This window comes from Lipomyces arxii (assembly GCF_038497795.1).
Source record: "Lipomyces arxii strain Phaff 12-163 unplaced genomic scaffold V1512scaffold_18, whole genome shotgun sequence".
Taxonomy (NCBI): domain Eukaryota; kingdom Fungi; phylum Ascomycota; class Lipomycetes; order Lipomycetales; family Lipomycetaceae; genus Lipomyces; species Lipomyces arxii.
In genome coordinates, this window is record NW_027117717.1 from 75,429 (window position 1) to 93,504 (window position 18,076).

At 43.5% G+C, this 18,076-nt stretch overlaps 9 protein-coding genes across 9 annotated transcripts; 4 read left to right on the forward strand and 5 right to left on the reverse strand.

Moving 5' to 3' along the window:
* Positions 1 to 48: 48 nt before the first annotated feature.
* On the forward strand, positions 49 to 812 carry V1512DRAFT_266310 (N-terminal glutamine amidase-domain-containing protein). The gene is made up of 2 exons (XM_066917073.1): positions 49 to 121; positions 169 to 812. The coding sequence occupies exons 1-2, from the start codon at positions 78 to 80 to the stop codon at positions 782 to 784; spliced, it is 660 nt and encodes a 219-aa protein (XP_066769986.1). The 5' UTR covers positions 49 to 77; the 3' UTR covers positions 785 to 812.
* A 144-nt stretch (positions 813 to 956) lies between these two features.
* Positions 957 to 4,951, forward strand: V1512DRAFT_211341 (TRAPP II complex; the record flags this gene model as incomplete). The annotated part of the gene is made up of 5 exons (XM_066913529.1): positions 957 to 1,152; positions 1,210 to 1,325; positions 1,369 to 2,945; positions 2,990 to 3,199; positions 3,244 to 4,951. The coding sequence occupies 5 exons, from the start codon at positions 957 to 959 to the stop codon at positions 4,949 to 4,951; spliced, it is 3,807 nt and encodes a 1,268-aa protein (XP_066769987.1).
* A 1,396-nt stretch (positions 4,952 to 6,347) lies between these two features.
* On the reverse strand, positions 6,348 to 7,050 carry V1512DRAFT_277596 (uncharacterized protein). The gene is made up of 4 exons (XM_066917919.1): positions 6,903 to 7,050; positions 6,777 to 6,858; positions 6,567 to 6,730; positions 6,348 to 6,518 (listed from the first exon to the last, which is right to left on the reverse strand). Exons 1-4 carry the CDS (start codon positions 6,954 to 6,956, stop codon positions 6,492 to 6,494), a joined length of 327 nt encoding a protein of 108 aa, XP_066769988.1. The 5' UTR covers positions 6,957 to 7,050; the 3' UTR covers positions 6,348 to 6,491.
* Positions 7,051 to 7,085: 35 nt separating this feature from the next.
* V1512DRAFT_292629 (beta-glucan synthesis-associated protein-domain-containing protein) lies at positions 7,086 to 9,303 on the reverse strand. Its single transcript, XM_066918303.1, has 2 exons — positions 7,271 to 9,303; positions 7,086 to 7,224 (listed from the first exon to the last, which is right to left on the reverse strand). Exons 1-2 carry the CDS (start codon positions 9,166 to 9,168, stop codon positions 7,167 to 7,169), a joined length of 1,956 nt encoding a protein of 651 aa, XP_066769989.1. The 5' UTR covers positions 9,169 to 9,303; the 3' UTR covers positions 7,086 to 7,166.
* A 355-nt stretch (positions 9,304 to 9,658) lies between these two features.
* Positions 9,659 to 12,105, reverse strand: V1512DRAFT_266317 (uncharacterized protein). Its single transcript, XM_066917074.1, has one exon. The coding sequence runs from the start codon at positions 12,063 to 12,065 to the stop codon at positions 9,816 to 9,818; it is 2,250 nt and encodes a 749-aa protein (XP_066769990.1). The 5' UTR covers positions 12,066 to 12,105; the 3' UTR covers positions 9,659 to 9,815.
* Positions 12,106 to 12,355: 250 nt separating this feature from the next.
* V1512DRAFT_266318 (uncharacterized protein) lies at positions 12,356 to 13,118 on the forward strand. The gene has a single exon (XM_066917075.1). It carries the CDS (start codon positions 12,402 to 12,404, stop codon positions 13,059 to 13,061), a length of 660 nt encoding a protein of 219 aa, XP_066769991.1. The 5' UTR covers positions 12,356 to 12,401; the 3' UTR covers positions 13,062 to 13,118.
* A 120-nt stretch (positions 13,119 to 13,238) lies between these two features.
* On the forward strand, positions 13,239 to 14,320 carry V1512DRAFT_266320 (mitochondrial 37S ribosomal protein bS18m). The gene is made up of 2 exons (XM_066917076.1): positions 13,239 to 13,372; positions 13,423 to 14,320. Exons 1-2 carry the CDS (start codon positions 13,267 to 13,269, stop codon positions 14,019 to 14,021), a joined length of 705 nt encoding a protein of 234 aa, XP_066769992.1. The 5' UTR covers positions 13,239 to 13,266; the 3' UTR covers positions 14,022 to 14,320.
* On the reverse strand, positions 13,920 to 15,864 carry V1512DRAFT_228840 (rab-GTPase-TBC domain-containing protein). The gene is made up of 7 exons (XM_066913902.1): positions 15,822 to 15,864; positions 15,738 to 15,768; positions 15,613 to 15,685; positions 15,500 to 15,562; positions 14,344 to 15,451; positions 14,030 to 14,295; positions 13,920 to 13,971 (listed from the first exon to the last, which is right to left on the reverse strand). Exons 1-6 carry the CDS (start codon positions 15,834 to 15,836, stop codon positions 14,068 to 14,070), a joined length of 1,518 nt encoding a protein of 505 aa, XP_066769993.1. The 5' UTR covers positions 15,837 to 15,864; the 3' UTR covers positions 13,920 to 13,971; positions 14,030 to 14,067.
* A 300-nt stretch (positions 15,865 to 16,164) lies between these two features.
* V1512DRAFT_211340 (kinase-like domain-containing protein) lies at positions 16,165 to 17,247 on the reverse strand (the record flags this gene model as incomplete). The annotated part of the gene is made up of 2 exons (XM_066913528.1): positions 16,165 to 16,920; positions 16,996 to 17,247. The coding sequence occupies 2 exons, from the start codon at positions 17,245 to 17,247 to the stop codon at positions 16,165 to 16,167; spliced, it is 1,008 nt and encodes a 335-aa protein (XP_066769994.1).
* Positions 17,248 to 18,076: the final 829 nt, after the last annotated feature.

Here is an 18,076-nt window from a genome sequence, read left to right on the forward strand (position 1 = left end):
AAACAATTGAGCCGCACACCATTAGCGTACTCAAACGCATAGTCGTGAAGTACGTCAATAATTGATTGAAGGTATTTATGACTTCAACGAGAACGTTTGAGCGGTTCGATTATGCGTTTTGGTGAGGTTGACTATTAATAAGCAATGATTTATCTGATATCTGAATAGCTACTGTGAGGAGAATGTATATAAAGCATGTGAAAGGTACAAAAATAAAGAGATCTACGCTGTTTTCATATCCTCACCAAAGAGAAAATTGCCTTTATGGGCACAGAGATTAGCTAAACAAGCAAATAAGCCGGTCATATGGGATTATCATGTTATTTTGATTGAAAAACGAGATGGCAGGTCATTTGTGATTGATTTTGATACAAACACCATTGAATCTTGTCATGAAAGAGATACTGACGATGTTCGAGCGGTTTATCCAATTTTATTCAAGGACTACGTTAATGCGACGATCCACCCTGAAATTAATCTGGGCTCTGTTGACTTTGAACGAAGATTTCGTGTGATTCCAGCTTCATTATATCTTGACCATTTCGCTTCAGACAGAAGTCATATGTTGAAACAAGACTTTCTTGATTCTGCTTCCGGGTTAGCAGAGCATAAACCAGATCATTACCATATGCCACCGCCAAAGTGGCCAGCTATATGTGGACCTGAATCCGCTAAGCGCTGTATTTCCATGAACCTGGATGATTACATAAACATGACACCAGGAGAACATGGTGATAAAGGAGACGTTTATGGTCAGGCGTCATTTATTCTTTTATTTAAGTAAATAATATATATATATAAACGTCAAAAAAGGCAGTAAACCAAAAATTATCTGAAAAACATTACGCATCTGAGCCGCACGCTTTAGAGGGCGAATATTGGTATCTCCACTTCAGGGATTTATCGTTAGCTTTGACTGCAAATGCTGCAGAATAGCTAACCGAAGGGGATCTGATATGCTGCTTCAACCTCCGCCGTATGCACCGACTCGACTGGACCCGCTCTCATATGCAGCGCCATCACGAATACAGGCATTTTTGTGTCCTGTCGGTCCAGTCTCTAGACCACGATTTCTCGACTTTGTTCGCCGATTGGAAGATACAGCCGTGATCCGACTAGGTGACGTTACACCGGATCCAAGACCGGAACGGAGTATGTGATTTGGCGTGTAACAACTGGTTGTGTGGACTAACAATCGGTGATTTATAGTGATGTTTAGTCCTCTTGGATTCCCTGATGGAATGATTGTCTATAATTTTACTACTACGGCTGATACACATAATCATATATTGGAAGATTTGGAGTTACATAGAAGGACACTTGTGGTAAGTGTGCTCTTAAGGTCATTGAGTCATTTTAATCTGTTAGGTCTTTGGGCTCGCAGATTACAACAATATCACAGATGTCAAGTCTCTTTCTACTTCAATTGGCCAATTACAAGAACAAAATGTTCAAGCCGTCATTCACAAAATTATTCTGTTCGATTGTCCACTAGAACAAAACCAATTGCCTTCACCAGATTTCATTTGCGTGCCTTCCGCCCAAAGCTCACGAATTACTTCGATGCGAACTGTTCTCGGCGATTTAACTTCATCTTTTCTTGCCGAATTACCTTTTTTAATCAAGCTGTCTGAAGCAGCAGATACTCTTGCATCCCCGCTGTCACGAGACGACGATTACAATTCTGTCATTCTGCATTCTTCTCATGTACCATATTCTAGATCATCACCCTCAGGTTCAACTAGTTCACTTGGTTCAAGTGCTGGAAAAGACAATCGGATGTCATACCCACTCTCGCACCATACCGAACGACAACGAATGCGAAGAAAAGGCAGATCAATGAAAATGACTGCTAACGTCTATCTACTTGCCGGGCGGACACATGATGCCATGAGGGAGTACGTTGAAGCTTTCAACGTGTTAAAAAGTGTCAATGATCATTTATGGCATGCATCAAGTATAGAGGGTATAGGTATCTGCATGTTGATTTTATCGCATTTAGGCGTTCCGTTCACGATACCGTCGGTAGTTTTACCGCAGACATCCACCGGACCAACTTCAGAAAGAAAAGACATACCCGAACCACCGCAGCTTATTGATTTGCTGCCACAAATGACAAACACTATCTTGAGTCTATACAACCGGTCGCAAAATTTCCCTGGCGAAAGCCTTCCCCAAGTTGCATATGTCGAAACCATTCTCCGAACTGCAAATTTATTGACTTGTACTTGTCTTGCTGGTGGCTGGACCACATCCGCACGTGCCGCTGCAGTGCTTTCAAAACCTATCCCGGAGACAGCGCTCTCGATGAACCATCTTCACTACAATAAAATGAGCGTGCTTGCATGGATAACAGCTGCTCAGGCTGTCAAGCTGGATGCAGTCGATGCGGTTGATGCTGCTTCAATACTGACCGGCATCGCTACCGCATACGGCCGGCTTGGGTGTTACCGCAAGCGAGCTTTTGTTCTGCGTCAGTTGGTTCTCGAACTGACTCCACGCATATCTCAAGCACGACAACTTGCACAAACTTTGCGGTCCCGATCAGAACGGTCTGATGACGAAGATGCGTCAGACAACATTTCGGCAGTGAGAGCAGCCAGTTGGGATTTTGGAGTGTTATCAGTTCTAGATAATCTGTGTGGGATTTATGGTGTTTCCACTGGCTCTTTAGAAATTAATGCTACATTTGGTTGGAAGGATGTTCAAAAGTCGATTCTGAAAACCTGCATTGTTCTCTGTCAGACGTTACCGGATCCTGTTGGAGTAGTGAAATACACTACTCTACTTTTCAAATTGGCACACACAGATCTGTCAATTGACGAACAGCTGTCATTGGCGAGAAACATGCGAGATTCGTACAGGTCGGCGCAAACTGTAGGTTCCCGTGATTTTGAGGATGAGTACTGGGATCCTTATCTGGTGCGAGAGATTGCTGTTGTCGAGTAAGTGGATGCGTGATATGAAGCTTTCAATCTAACAATGCCAGTTCAAGTTTGTGGGCCATGCCAAAGTTTGTCAAACTGGCTCGCAACAAGTCAATTGAACCCAACGGCCCTTTTATTTACAATCCGTTTGAAAAGAAGGACGATTTGTGCGAAGGCAAACAGGTTCTTGTTCTTGATGAGCCAGTTGAGTTTCGGGTACTGGTACAAAATCCTTTTGCATTCGAATTAGACGTGCGGGCCATATCACTAGTGTAAGTCTTTCACCAAATTTAGTAGACAGTTTTAACGGTTCTAGTGGAAACGGTGCTTCGTTTTCGTCAGATGTAATTTCATTTATGGCGCCTGCGCGAAAGCTGTATCCAGTTTCAATATACTTAACACCGACTTCTGCTGGAACACTAAACATTACTGGTTGCCTGTTTCAGATTTACGGATGCAAAGAGACCGTTATTGCGATTAGACCTATGCAAGCGCTGATAACACCGTCACTTCGAATCAAATTGGCTGGATTAGATGCTCGTACGCCCGACGAGACTGCAGGTCCAAGTATGGTACCCGGCAGAGAGTTACAGATTGAGGTCATTCCGGCTTTGCCGGTGCTACGGGTCAATCGCATTTCATTAGCTCAGAGTAGTATCATGCTGCTTCATGGCGAACGACGGCGGTTCAAGATTGGATTGGGAAATGTTTCCGATAAAGTATCAGTGACGTCGTTGAGCTTGGCATTTACAGATTCGACGACAGAGTCGCTCACAGCAGCGCTTGCTTCTACACCTCGAAGCGACAGCAATCGGTACGAGATTGAAGTATTTTTATACAATCGGCCTGCACTCCGATGCATTACGGACTTGAGTCAGATAGAGATCCCGCCAAATGGTGAGATCGAGATTGAGATTGAGGTTTATGGCAAGCGAGGCTTGACCGCCGCTGGTATCCAGATTTCGTACTCGCATTATGATGGTTCTGAAGCTGAGTCCGAAACCGCGATTGGAATGTACGTCCGGACATTGTCATTAGATATTAATGTCAGTGTGAACACTAGCATTGAGGTTGCTAGCATTGATTTTGTCCCGTTCAGTTTTGATATGCCAATTGTGAAGGACGGTGACATGCACTCGACAACACCGCTGTTACTTGGCTTTTTAAAGAAAATTGGGATTCCGTATGATGAAATGGAGAATTACTGTTTGATGCTTCTTGACCTCCGCAACTTATGGCCGTCCCAGCTCGTGGTCGATCTGAGCTCGTTGTCGTCTGGTGACTCATGGGTAATTACTCGTACGATTCAGTCTGGCCACGTGACGCGATTTTTGGTTCCAGTCAGGCGTATTAAGGATATTGACACTTCGATTGCAATTCCAAGTTTGGCGCCTCCAAAACAGTTTACTCGAGTTGACCCAAATAAGATTAATGGGTTGAGGAAGCCTGTGATGTGGACGCCTGAAGTTGAGAGAGCGGTGTATTGGTTCAGAGAGGAACTTTTGAAGGTGATGAGTGGTCGGTGGCGGTACAGTCTTGACGGCGAGGACGAAGCGCGCGAGGGGTCGATTGAGTTACGAGATGTTCGCATCACGCCGCAGATGGTTGACATCGTCAGGGTAGAGGACATTGTCGTGGACGTACGGTTTGAAGAATCGGCGCACGTCAGGAAATGCGGTCGAAAGCATTGGGTTGTCGATCCAGACACGTTTATGACAATGGTAGTCACGGTCACGTCGTGCTCAAAATCCGAGCTGACGTCTGGCATTTTACGAGTGCAACCAACGGTGCGCAATCTTCCCCAGTCTTCGGCAATGGACGTGAACCTAAAAATTATATTTAACGGCATTCTGCAACAGCCTGTGCTTGATATTGCCGCAGGGGAAAGCCGAGCGATTGAGACCGATTGCGTGGCCTTGGTGCGCGGCGAGTATGAGGTTGTGGCTTCGTTCGAGCATACATCAGATGGGTTTGGCGGGAAACGGTATGTCGGACGTGAAAAAGCAGTAATCAGTGTGCGATGACTGAATTCTCATGTGTTATTACGAGTTTTATGAGCATTCAAAGTAATTTTTTAAAATCAATAGTCTTCATAGAATTCGCAGATTTCGTAGATATTATAGATTATTCATATAATGGAGTTGGGCATTTTATTTTTAACAAATACTCTCGACAGGTGCCACTTTGTATTTTTTTTTAGTATACCATCAGAGATTTTATTGCTGAAAATTTACTATAGCCGCGTACATATAAATATATTTTCGATTTCATGGTAAAATTAACTGTATTTTGTTGATGCCTTCTGTTTGTGTATACGCTCTGTTTGCTTCTTATGTAGGCTTATCAATGCTTTGGTATTAAAAAGATAAGACATGTGCTGATTAATTGATTTTATGAAGTCGGCGCAGAGCAAAATAATGACCGATGCGCAGGCAGACCACTAAACTATTTTGGAGGAAGTATAGAAAAGAAGTTGGTTCGAAGTTGAACAGCGCGTTTTTAAGCGGAATCTGACTTACTCGAATGCGCTGCATATTTAGATTCAACTGCAGAGTGTTGCGCTCAAATGTGATGAAGCACATTATAGGCACGCTGAAACTGAATGATTTATTATTGATTTCACTGCTACAAGAACCTGCGGAAATTTTCGTTATACTGTCTGAGTTGAGCTGCTGACTGATCCACTGTGTACAATATCCCGTATAACGGTAGTACTCCAGAAACAGATTAGTAGCGTCTACGTCTATTTTGTCGATGTCTTCCAGCTGCATGGAACCGGCATGCTGATTTAAGTCTACCAAATCAGGATGGGCTGACACGACTATTTCCGGAATTGAGAGTTTGCACATCTATCTGATCGAGTCTAAAGATACACATCTTGCAGACTCATGTCAAGAGCATATCTCTTCAATGTGCATGATAGGACGTGGTAGACGCAGAAGATGATTTAACGAGATTTTCACTTGAATTAAATTCATGTGTGCTTTTTGACTTAAGACCCTGATTTCTGCCAGGCTCAATTGTTGGACTCTCAAGACTGGATCTGTGATTAATCGCGTACATTTCGCCAATGATTAACTACAACGGTAGTTGCAACTTGTCAGCCAGATGGTTTACCAAAAGTCAGCGATAAGACGGTTCGGAGAACAAACACAATGCTATGCGTCCAATCATATAAAACGTTTAATGATTTTCTACTTTACGACATTGATTTGAAGATTGCATATGGCCGATTCGTTACCAGATTGACTGGAGTATTCAGACTGCTTATCGGCTAAGTTCAGTTTAGGAAGTAAGGTCTGTTTATACAGCACCGACAGTTTACTACGCGACATGTGACAGCTAATTGCTTGAGGATAAGGGTGCCCGAACTTACACAGAGCAAATGAAGGTACTACGAGATGTAGTGTTAATATTTATGGCTGGTTTACTTACAACAGCGAGACATGACAACCAGGACAGGCATCATCAATTGCCCAAACACGGCATGTTTCATGAGCCACCAGTTTGAACAAAGCAAGTACGGCCTAGGGGCGATGTAAGAAACAATTGAATGAACGAGATTTATTTAGGAATTGGAGTCACAATGAACTGCACAGGTTAGGGATGTTGAGACATAAAGTAAAACACAGAACTTACAGGTACAATTTGAATTTTCTCAAAATCCCACACGTTGTTGTACGGATCATTTTGCAGTAATTCGTATACCGCATCTTTTGAAGGAGCGTGAATTGTGATGACTGACCCAATAATTGACGGCAGGCCACCAGATGCCGGATCAAAAGGCTCGTTCGTCATTGCGCCTAATTCGTCAGACTAGAAACAAATGTACTAACAAAACAACCACACCCCCGTACGAGTAAATGCCTTGTTTAATTAATCCTATCGACCGCTCGGCGTGGAACGGGCGCTTCTCTCGTCGAAGTCCAATCTTTGACTTTGTCAGCTTCAATTGTTAGGCGCAATTTAACTTACCGCGCCTTCTTTATCTGGCAAAATTGCAATAAAAGTGAGTAATTCCCCAGTCATTTTGTAGATTTACCGTATCTAATTTTTGATAGTTGTTGGATGCTCTATATAAGTCTTTACATTGCGGGCAACGTTTAAGTTCCTGCCCCGCAATTATGAGGAAGTGGGAGAATGACTACATGTAGTAAGTGGGGTACTAATAACCAAATTCTTATTGTTTTACAAAAAATTCATAATATCATATACAAAAAAAGTACAAAAAAACAAAATTTACGCTTTACATTTGTCCATCAACGTGTTTCGTGGTCGATCATAACCGGCCATTGACCTAGAGAGTTAATAAAATTTTACCACTCATTAACAAAAACACATACCAGCTTGTAGCATTTGGATTTCGATACGCTTGAGGATGATTAGCAATATATTCTGTTGTAGGATATCCAGGAGGATCACATGTCACGCTTTCTTGTCCCTCTAGCTGATATATACGGACATGATCGACACGCATATATTTAGGCCACAGAAGTGACTGCCAATCGATATAGGCCCATGAGTTAGAAAGACCCATATTAATGACAACGCTCATTGGTTCTTGCGAAATATGTCGTGTGGCAACATTCCCGTTCGGACCGAGAGACTCTCCATGAAGACTCCATGTCGGGGTGTCTCCCACCAACCACTGAATGTATCCATCACCCTTTCCAGGCACGTACTCGAACCCATAACTCTGGTAGCTATTGCCATCATACCAATCGTTATTAAGAACAGTCACACCAGAAATGGCCTCTTGAAATGGGCCACCAGCATATGTGTTCATGACGGTTGTGGTGTCATTGTAAATCTCGAAAAACTCGTAGTCCGGCATATACCACGGATCGAAAGGTGCGACTTGAAGCGACTGTGACGCAACACCAACCATGAGCGACGCGTTAATATTACCATTAGCGGCCTCAATGGCATCAATTTCTGGCGCGCCGCGACCAACACCGGGATTAGGATGGTCTTCGCCTCTGCATGTGCACGAGTTCAGCCGCTGGCCAGGCAGATAAGAGATTCCATCGGTCGAGGACTGGTTAGGAGTAATTCCTGCATCGCAGTCGTCGTATGCGTACGGCCAGAGGCCGTCAGTGGTGCTTAAGTATCCTGGTCGACCAAGGTTTCCCATGGTCCAAATACCGGGCCAAAGCCCAGATTTATTGCCAGGACCAGGTAGAGAAGTTGAGACTTGGATTGCACCGCCTTTGAAACACATTTTGTTCCACGATTGTAGCATACCAGATCTGTAGTTGAGCCCGTGGTTTTTGAAAGCATCAATTGTAATCACCATTGTGCCGTTGACGGTCGTGATAGCGTCGGGATCGTACCATTCGAGATCGGTTGTCGCAGCGTATTGTAAGTTGATTGCTTGCCAGAATTGATCTTCGCCTTCGTAAAACGTACGGCCTTCCTGATTGAATTCGTCTGAAAACACTAGATTCATTGTCTTGCCGTCTTTACTCGTTCTTGTGTACGCAGATTTGGGAGTATCAGGGTCGATCAAATTCATGCGAATAGCGCCAAGAATCGGGTATTCGTACTGTGTAAGCACCTCATATTGCTGTATTATAGAATGACGCGGTGATGTGTGACCAGTAAAAGTCAAGACAGGCAGAACGATAAAGACCGCAATAGCACCAAGAACCATAGTCAACAAAGTAGCAGCACCAGTGAATCCACGTCTATCAGTCAAACTCCACTTTGCGTACTCCCTCGCATCTAATACAGGGTCCGGATTGTGCATATAGTCATCAGGTTCCTTATCTTCAATGTGTAGTGGAAATGACGAAACCGGATATCCTCCAAAAGGCGAGTAATCAGGTCCATTCTGGTATCCAGCGGATGTAGGGTCTCCCACTGCGTGTGGATATGCTAGAGAGCCGGAAGATGAAACGCGAGAATACCGTGAGCTACGACGAGAGTCTTGATCTTGTGCGTAATTTGCGTCCGAAGGGGTGTATCTTTCATTCGGCGATGAAGTATCGTAAGAGGAGGAACGCGACGACGACTCTGAGTACACCGCTTGACGCGCGTTATGTGTATGAGAACTATGAGTAGAAGGAAACGCAGCAGCAGTAGCAGAATTCGATAGTCGTTGATGAGAATCCCAGTGCATCGAAGACAAAGCTATATCTGACCCAGCTGAAATATCTGACCTTATCGACGCGCGATCTGAAAGGTCGTACGAGGACTGCGAAGGTGACACGAATGGGTTTTGCGAACGACGACTTGTCATTGTGCTCTATTAAAACAAGCCTTTTTAGCCCTGACTTTGAAGTTTGAGGGCGATTGAAGATGTGAAAATGACGAAGATTTTGGTTGAGGCGCTCGTGAAAGAAAACGCGTCTCAGACGACAGTACAGAAATAGATTTCATACTAAACTCAAATAAGTTAGTGTATACGTACTAAGACTATTCTAAGTTAGATTAGTATTAAATGAGGGCTACAAGTGAATGATATGCAAAGAACTAAGTGACTTTTAGTATGGTTTAGGGTTAATAATTTCAACCGCAATACGAGTAGTACAATGCTCTTTACGTGATCAAAAATAGCAAATTGCAATTTCTATGAAATTAATACAGGCTAGATTTTTTATCTGTAAAGCCAAGTCACATTGAGCACAGCAGCCGAACTGTGCTCCTCAGCATGTGTACGAGTAAATCGTGAGAACTCCAATACTAATAAAACCCTCATTGAGCAAATGCCAGAAGAGTTTAAGGTTTAGTTAAGTAGACTAAATATAAATCTTAACAGACAGTTCGTCTGAACGCGTCGCGTTCGTAATTACATAACAAATATTTCGTTGGTTATGAAATGCAAACTATTAATTATTTTTGAACGTAAACCAACCAGCCAAACCAAAATCAATGTTAAAATTATTATTACATCTTTCGAGGCTGCGAATCCAAACTAAAACCGTACGCCGTCCAATCAATATCCCAAGAATTCATTGCAAGCAATTGCTGCACAAACTCGTTCCCTGTTGTCCCTGGTCCTTTCTCTCCCGCGTACTCCGACGCGGTCCAAAAATTTGTGTATTCGTCTGCGTTAAGTTCAGGCACGTACTGCGGCATGCTCGTGCCTTCGTTCTGCCGAGCCGCCGCCATCACGCTGCCGGACGGTACGCTGTTGCTACAGCTCTGCGGTGAGATATCACAAGTATTGCTTCTGTGTCCCGCAGAGTTAGACACGGACGGACTGTGCACAGGATTGTATTGCGCGTACACCGGCGCACTCCGTGGCAGAAGTGAATTTGGCGATACTAACGACGGCGTCATCAATGGACTATGCTTGAACTTGCGAGCCCATGTCACGTCCTTGAGGCGCAAAAATGTTTGCCACTGCTTCTCCGCCAGCTGTGAAACCGAATTTAGACCAAGGAATTCTGTTGTGGCAAGCCCTTGCTCGAGCACGGCAACCCGCTCGTCGTACGGCTCGCCGATCTCGGCCTTGACCTTGGTGCCGTCGCAAGACTCTAGTAAATCATTCGGGTACTGATATATATCTCGCAAAATCAAAATCAAGGCATGAAATTGGTGATACCGCTTCAGCGACCACATGAGTACAAAGTACTCTGTGATTGACGAGTACTTGACAAACAACTTCACTACCTTCATTGCCGTGCCAACAATCTTCGTCCGCCTTGCTCTCGATTCCTCTTTTGAAAATGAGGAGTTCAAGCCTTCAGACTCAGACGACATGGCAGATAGATAGTAAATCAAAAAGAACTTCTCACATACGATATCCAGCGATCCAGTTAATTGGCTCTGAACTTTGCGCAAAATCGACAACGACGAATGTGCCGACCGTTTCTCGAACGTCAAAACGTTAATTTTCTCCTTTGTCTCGGTGTATTCTTTTCGCAAATCACACAGCTCCAAATAAATAGCGTCTGCCTTGGACGGCGCAGGCTGATTGATTCCGTAAAACTCAGAGAGCAGCTTCAACATTGTCCGCGTACCACTCCATCTCGAGTTCATAAAACTGTGATATAGTCTATCTTCGTCCAGTTGGAGGTATTCGTCATTTGGCAGTTTGACATCGAACTGAGAGATTTGAGTGGTACACGGCACACCGTTTCCAAGAGATGCTGCAACGTCTAAATGGACCAGGTGCCACCATAACCGACGCCGAAGATTAATTTGAAAATCATCCAGACCGGACGCCCGGAAAAGTTCCGGATCACGATGAAGACCCATGACTTGAGCGATTCGGATCAGACGCGATATGTCGATGGTCGTGTCGAGCATTCCATCTTTGCGGCGACAAAGCTGAATGATTGTACATCCAACTAGACACGTAAGCGAGGGGTGCTCTGGAAACTTGTGAATCTTTGAAGCAGCTTCAAATGCAGTCAAAAAGTTTTCCGATAGTGTCTCGTACGCCTTGACATCTTGCATCTGATTTGGACCGTTCGAGTATTTTAAAACTTCGACTCGCGAAAGACAGCCACCATAAAGCACAGCAAAGAGCAGACAGGTAAAAGTGATGAGCAGGATTTGCTCTGAATCATTGACCGCGTCCCAGAACTGAGAGTCATATAGCGATAAAAACGTGTCTCGATCAATAACAGGACAAAACGGATGCACGACATTGTAAAACTCATAAATCAAATCGTCCACTATTTGCTTATCAGGCAAATAACTAGCAATCAGTCTCCGACATTGAGATGACTCAAAAAGATACTGCTGATCCACAACACCATTTCCAACTGCCCGGGGTGACTCAGGCTGCGAATTCCAAAATTGGCTCTCCTTAAAAAATGAAGGCCAATAAGCCGTATTTGCATAAATCGTTTCACCCGTATTATTATTCACTGCCAAAATTCCCACATCAGCCCGTTTACTTGTTGGAGTCAACTCTTCCTTGTCTATACTATGCTCCAATTTTCTCTTTGTAGTATTTGAATTTGACACCGCAATCACAGGTTCTTCCGAGCCCGAACCAGATCCTTCTACGACCGGTATTGCAGTTGCGTACTCACATTTGATAGACAATGCCTGACATTGCTTACACTGAGGCTTGTCTTTATCGCATTTCACTCGACGCTTATAACAGGATAAACAGATTGTAATCTTCCGAGACCGCTTTATTCGAGGAACCGAGTTATAAGATGGAAGCTCGGATGACATTAGCACAGCGACATGAACTTCGTGTAGTTTTTTCTGACTGTGCACGAGTGGATTTTACTATCGGTTTGCTGTGGGGCACATTTTAACCCTGACCCTTGAACAGACCGCTTTGCATACATTTTACCATTTACGGTAGTAAGTTTATATACTGTAAATATTTGATATACACATTATTCATTTCTCACTACAAATCGATATATCATGTAAAATAAACAGTAAGAATTATATTTGAGGCGTATTTAATATTTTTCATGGTCAACGTCGTGAACAGCCCCTGGAACTTTCTTCAGTATAAACTTTTGTCAAAAATAACTCTTTTTGTATTGCAGTACACAAATGGACAACACAATTTGCTGTCTTTGCAACAAATCAGTATGGGTTACACCAGAAGAAGATGAAGATCTGGAAGTAGAATTTGATGGTACTTCTGGATCAAGTGATTTCAGTCAACTTGACGACGTTCAATTAAATAGCTGTCCGGAATCACATCATTTTCACTGGGAATGCTTCCTCAGTCATGACGAGCCCGACTCTTATTGTCCTGGATGCCATAAACCAATAATTCCAACTGGAGTAGGTACTGAAACTGTGCCTTTATTTGCTACAGTTCGAACCTCTGGAGGTGAAGAAACAAATTACGACTTACGGCAGCCATTAAGAGAAGAACGGATATACGCCTCTAATCCTAATTTACGAGTGCAAGAAGCCTTTTTCCAGGCTTGTTTTGAAGGCGACGAAGAAGCGGTTTGGAAATTCTTTGATGGGCCGAATGCTTCGCCTGATCCAGCATTCAAACAGATGCTTATCACTGCAACTGATCGTGACAAAGAGTGGACGGCTTTGTTCTTTGCTGCCGTGTCGGGTCAAGTTGGAATAGTTCAGTACTTGCTTTCTAAAGGTATTGACACAACTGTTCGTGATAAACATGGGCGTATCGCTGCTGAATACGCTATCGAAGAACGACATGATCTTGTCGTCTCTATGTTGAATCAATAATTCTTCTCTACTTGTACATAATTTATGATTAAAGCAATGTATAATCTAGTTAACTAACTAGCTAATCAACTTAGTCAGATTGGTTTGATGTAGTTAATCTTTTGCGCCATGTACTCATATAAACCCTAACCCGAGGCAATGAAAAATGCAAAATATCGTAGAGCTCAGTAGCATGAAATCCCATCGAAATTCTGCAATTCATACAATGTCGCCGAGTCTGTCACCATTCAAGACTCCAATCAGAGCTGCATTGTCAGCGTCTACTCGACGGCCATTTTCGACTGTGCGTGTGCATCACAACGACAAGCCTGGTGTGTATTTTTGACTAAGACCCATCCGGTCAAGACTAACGAAATAGCAGCCAATACCAAACTAGACACGTTTGACCGAGTACGAGACTCAGCGAATAATTCTACTGGACCTGCTGGCACGAGCCGTCGAGACCAGCGACTGAAGAGATGGTCGAGTGAGATTGAACGCCGGACGACGTTGTCGGATGGCATAGCTGAAGGATTGTCGTTTGCGAGAGTCGCGGCCGAAGCGAGACAGCAGCGCAAGAATTCGCGATTAGAGCTGCGGAACACATTAAACGCGACTGCGAGACCAGAGACAGACGTCAACAGACGGATGATTATGGACCTTAACATCGATCCGTCGTTTGTGAGACGGTTCCCGACTGGGGCTATATATTCTCCTAACCAGCTCGCACACTTACGGACCCCATTTGAGAGTGACGTCGTGGTTGGTGATAAGTTCAAGTTCATAGAGCGTGATCCGATGGAGTTCTACAAAGACGCGTATTTACTTTCAGACTTCGTTTCAACCATGGGCAATATTCTCCCACGATCAATGACAAAGCTCACAATACAAAACCATCGCAAGGTGCAAAAAGCAATTAAGCGTGCTCGTGCTGCTGGATTGTTATCTACCGTTCATCGCGCTGTCATGCGAATGAACTAATCTCATACCTTAACTTTGTACATATTACTATCATATCAAATCACGATCATCCTGGTCGTAAATGTGCAGTAGCATTTTTGAACAAAGACTGCCACATGTATGCTTCACTCAGCAGCAGCTCAATATCTTTTTCACCCCATTCCTGGGTCGGTAACGATTGCAAAAACATCATGATTTCCTGAAAGTCCATCGTCTGGATTTGCGCAGACCACTTGACCAAAAATGCAGCACATACGTATAAATGAAATTCAGAAAACCCAGTTGGCCCCTCAGCCTGCATGTCATTAGCCATTAGACACTTAAAAAAACATAGCCAACTTACCATATAAGTGTCCCACATCCGAATCGTATTTTTTACACTCACTTCCCTCATGAGCAGACAGTTCATCCACCGAAAACTAAATTGGATAAACTCTACATTCTCTTGTTGCAAATGCCGAACTAGCGTTGAATCAATCCTCTGTGTTAATTCTTTCAGTGCCGCCACTTGTCTCTGAATTCCCGGCTGTGCAAATATGTAATTGTCCTGGATCCCGTCCAGCAGCTTGGTAAGACACCAAAACGTGTCTGCCTCGACAACGTCCAACACTTCTTTCGGCAACAACCCCGGATTGTATGACTCGACCTCGGCATCAATATATGCCGACAAAAACACTTGAAAAAAAGGCGTCACCAAATCGTTGATCCCTTGCACGTACCCACTTGCAGGATGCCGTATAGCCCAAACATATAGTATTCTCTCCAATGCCTTCTGTGTCCCGTCAAAGCTATATAACTTCAAATGCGGGTTTGTTCGTGGCACGTCAATACTAATTTGATGCCATACTGAATGATCCACTCCGTTTGCAAACGCCTGCTGTACTCCGTCATTATATTCTTTTCGTTTCCTTGCCAAAGTCGACACTCTTCTGTCAGTATTTGTAGGCAGGTAACCCAATAAAATCTGCCATGACATTGCCCGCAACTCGCTCGGAATGCCAGACCATGCCAAGTTTCTAAGCGCCGCAATATCGACGTTGGATGACTGTAACACTCGTTTGAATTTGTTAATACGCGATATGCGTGCATTTAGTTCCTCGATATCAGTCATAGATGTATTTTCTGGCGGTGTAGTAGGATGATAAATCATATGCAATGAATTAGCTGGATCTTTGAGTATTCGGTCATAATGTGGTTTCAGTGCGCTTGCTGTCGGAGTATCTCGTCTCGATGGCGGGTATAAATCTGGCCTGGGCGACGAAAGTCTGTTAGAGTCAGTCATACTTGATTGAGGTGGGGATGTTGAATATGTAGACGCCAATCCAAGAGACATTACATCGTCGTCTAGATCTGCGTCCCAATCGTCGTCTAGATCAGTGTAAGTTGCCCGCCTTTCCAGTTTTCCTGGCATGTTATCTTGATAATTTGACCCTTTAGACCGTGAGTTGACCCTGGAAACGTATCAACTTCTGCTAGTACTATTCATATCTGCCACATACAGTAACACATCCGCGTGAGAGTACCCTGCTCCATATGGCTTTGGATTTTCACCTAATACTGGTCTATCTAAATTAGCACCAATTCCTCCCACTTAATGGTACCGTAGACGTACTTATACCCTTGTGCCTGTTGTTGTTGTTTAACACTTTTTGACAGAAATGTTGCTGCTGGTGTACTTCGTCCGTCTACTTTGATCAGAAACTAGACTTCGTCACTTTGTACTTCGGTTACCCCTACCTAACTGGACCATCTCCTGGTGGCCATTAAACTACATTCATTAACATTCCCAATTATACATTCTCCATGTCACCTCCATCGTACCTTCTTACTGCTCATCTGTTGGGTTTACCAAGTTCAAACTCGTACTCGACCTGGGGTATTATTGAGTTCAATTCCTCCTTACAATCAAATAGTTACCCGGCCTCATACATATACTGATAACTAGTCGAAATATGCATAAAATTGATCAAATAACTACTCAAAAAGAAAAAACAATAAGCTTAATAACATAAAGATGCAATGAATAACCATCAAGTAAACTCCAAAAATAAACATTACCACCCAATAAACAAACAATGACTTTATAAAACAACTGCTCCTAGGTTATATACATCATGATAATATACGGCATGACTTGACGTAAAAGGCAACATTATGAACATTACTACACCTCGGACGTGAGATCAGTAGCAACAGCTGTGACAGGAAGTATGTCCTTGCAGTCTTTCAGCCACGAATCGTTCAATACGTCGCGCATTGTAGGCCGACTATCGACGTCTCGATGAAGCATTCGCTTTATTAGGCTCACACTCTCCTCGCTCATAATGTGAGGGATTCGCAGCTCTGAATTCATGATCTCATTCGCGTCGTAAAATGGATTCTCTTTGTAAACGATTGTGTAAAGTAGTACACCGGCAGCCCAAACGTCCTGCTCTTTGCCTCCATATGATTTGCCACGAAGAACCTCAGGCGCAGCATAATCAATTGTACCAACAAAAACAGAAAACGGACCGTTTTTTACATATGCTGCACTACCGAAATCAATCAATTTGATTTTGCCATCGCCATCGAGAACAATGTTTTCGTCCTTGATATCGCGATGAACAACTCCCACGTTGTGTAAATGTTGGACAGCAGACGCAATTTGGCAGAATATACTTCGACACTCAGCCTCATCCATATTCGTTCGCAATTCAATGTAGTCAAATAAGTCCATCCCGGGTAGGCCGTGTGGCGCCATTTCAATGTAGTAATTTGTTTCGTCCTCAAAAAAGTCAAGCATGTCAACCACGTTCGGATGAGGATAGTCACGCAAATACTGTAAAACATGGATTTCAAGTGGAATTGTGCCCAGCTTGCGATCTCGAATCCAAGTATCGATCAAAATCCTCTTTTTGGTCACAAACTTCAACACTACGGTCTGTATGAATCAGCGACTGATCAATGACAAAATGGCTCGCAAAAATCTAACCAAACATACAACATCAATACACACCTCATTACGGGGTGGCTTATACTGAGCCAGCTTGACCTGACCATAAGCACCGGCGCCCATACTCTCCAAGATTATAAACCAGTTGAGGGACTTTTTGCCTCCATAGAGACGATCTGGATTTTGCTCGGTACGAATTAGATCTCGCGATCCCGAATCAACTGCACTGTCTACCGAACAACGAGGTCGAGAGTAGGCGCCGTGTGATGACACTAGCCTATTAGTGAAGCTCGCGGAAGAAGCGCGCCTTTCCATGTCGATGCTATTCGATTGCGACATCAAGCTTGAAAAGCTGCTGAATGAGTGCTCGTCACTACTGACGTGCTCATCGTCAAAAGATTTATTTTCAAGCGAGATTTTGTGAACGGCAGGTATGATTTCTGCATCGTCCGCCATTTGAGATCCGGTATCGCTAGAACTTTCTGGCCCGTCACGAACAGACGATGTACTGCTGGTCGTGCGACTGCTACTGCTACTACTGGCAGTACCACCACTACTGCTATCACTAATGGCTATTGGAGAACTTGTGGTGCTGTTGACTACCACGACATTCCTAGAATGTACAAATTGAAATGAGGGCTTAGTAGTAATTTCTTCTGTCGACAAGGGGTCAGGTTGAGCGGCGAAGTGACTTTGAGGCATGAAATCAAAGTGAAATAAAATAAGCAATTCAAAACTAGAAAATTATCGCTAAACAAGACGACGATGTATTTTCAGTCAGTCAAGATTTGGTTCCATCCACTAACCTCGTATGATTACTTTGTGTGAAGATTGATCGATTTGTGGTAGCCAAATAGTTAATAAAAACTAAATACAAATAAAATGTGCAACTGAATTGCCGTTATCAAATATATTTCTGAGCTGATCAAGACAAGATTAAGTGAGAAAAGTGGATAAAAGCTGAGATCGTTAAGGTATGAGAGAGTAGAAAGAAGTCATAGCCGGCAACATCCTGCTGTCACGTGTAAGGGGGCGAATAAATTGAACCACTGGAAATTTTGGCTCGGTTCAGTTTGTTTCTCTAAAATGCATACAAACGTTAAAACCGAAGCATAAACTGAACCGGATTAAGCGCAAATGTCTG

What these genes read in the sequence shown, in the direction of transcription:
- V1512DRAFT_266310 (XM_066917073.1), top strand. Translation starts at nt 78, where the DNA reads ATGACTTCAACGAGAACGTTTGAGCGGTTCGATTATGCGTTTTG. An exon ending in CGGTTCGATTATGCGTTTTG is followed by an intron (nt 122 to 168) that starts GTGAGGTTGACT and finishes ATATCTGAATAG; the next exon opens with CTACTGTGAGGAGAATGTAT.
- V1512DRAFT_277596 (XM_066917919.1), bottom strand. Translation starts at nt 6,956, where the DNA reads ATGACTGGGGAATTACTCACTTTTATTGCAATTTTGCCAGATAAAGAA. An exon ending in TGCCAGATAAAGAAGGCGCG is followed by an intron (nt 6,859 to 6,902) that starts GTAAGTTAAATT and finishes ACAAAGTCAAAG; the next exon opens with ATTGGACTTCGACGAGAGAA. An exon ending in AGGCATTTACTCGTACGGGG is followed by an intron (nt 6,731 to 6,776) that starts GTGTGGTTGTTT and finishes CTGACGAATTAG; the next exon opens with GCGCAATGACGAACGAGCCT.
- V1512DRAFT_292629 (XM_066918303.1), bottom strand. Translation starts at nt 9,168, where the DNA reads ATGACAAGTCGTCGTTCGCAAAACCCATTCGTGTCACCTTCGCAGTCC. An exon ending in AATCCAAATGCTACAAGCTG is followed by an intron (nt 7,225 to 7,270) that starts GTATGTGTTTTT and finishes TTAACTCTCTAG; the next exon opens with GTCAATGGCCGGTTATGATC.
- V1512DRAFT_266317 (XM_066917074.1), bottom strand. Translation starts at nt 12,065, where the DNA reads ATGTCATCCGAGCTTCCATCTTATAACTCGGTTCCTCGAATAAAGCGG.
- V1512DRAFT_266318 (XM_066917075.1), top strand. Translation starts at nt 12,402, where the DNA reads ATGGACAACACAATTTGCTGTCTTTGCAACAAATCAGTATGGGTTACA.
- V1512DRAFT_266320 (XM_066917076.1), top strand. Translation starts at nt 13,267, where the DNA reads ATGTCGCCGAGTCTGTCACCATTCAAGACTCCAATCAGAGCTGCATTG. An exon ending in GCATCACAACGACAAGCCTG is followed by an intron (nt 13,373 to 13,422) that starts GTGTGTATTTTT and finishes ACGAAATAGCAG; the next exon opens with CCAATACCAAACTAGACACG.
- V1512DRAFT_228840 (XM_066913902.1), bottom strand. An exon ending in CCAGGAGATGGTCCAGTTAG is followed by an intron (nt 15,686 to 15,737) that starts GTAGGGGTAACC and finishes TGATCAAAGTAG; the next exon opens with ACGGACGAAGTACACCAGCA. An exon ending in CAACAGGCACAAGGGTATAA is followed by an intron (nt 15,563 to 15,612) that starts GTACGTCTACGG and finishes TAATTTAGATAG; the next exon opens with ACCAGTATTAGGTGAAAATC.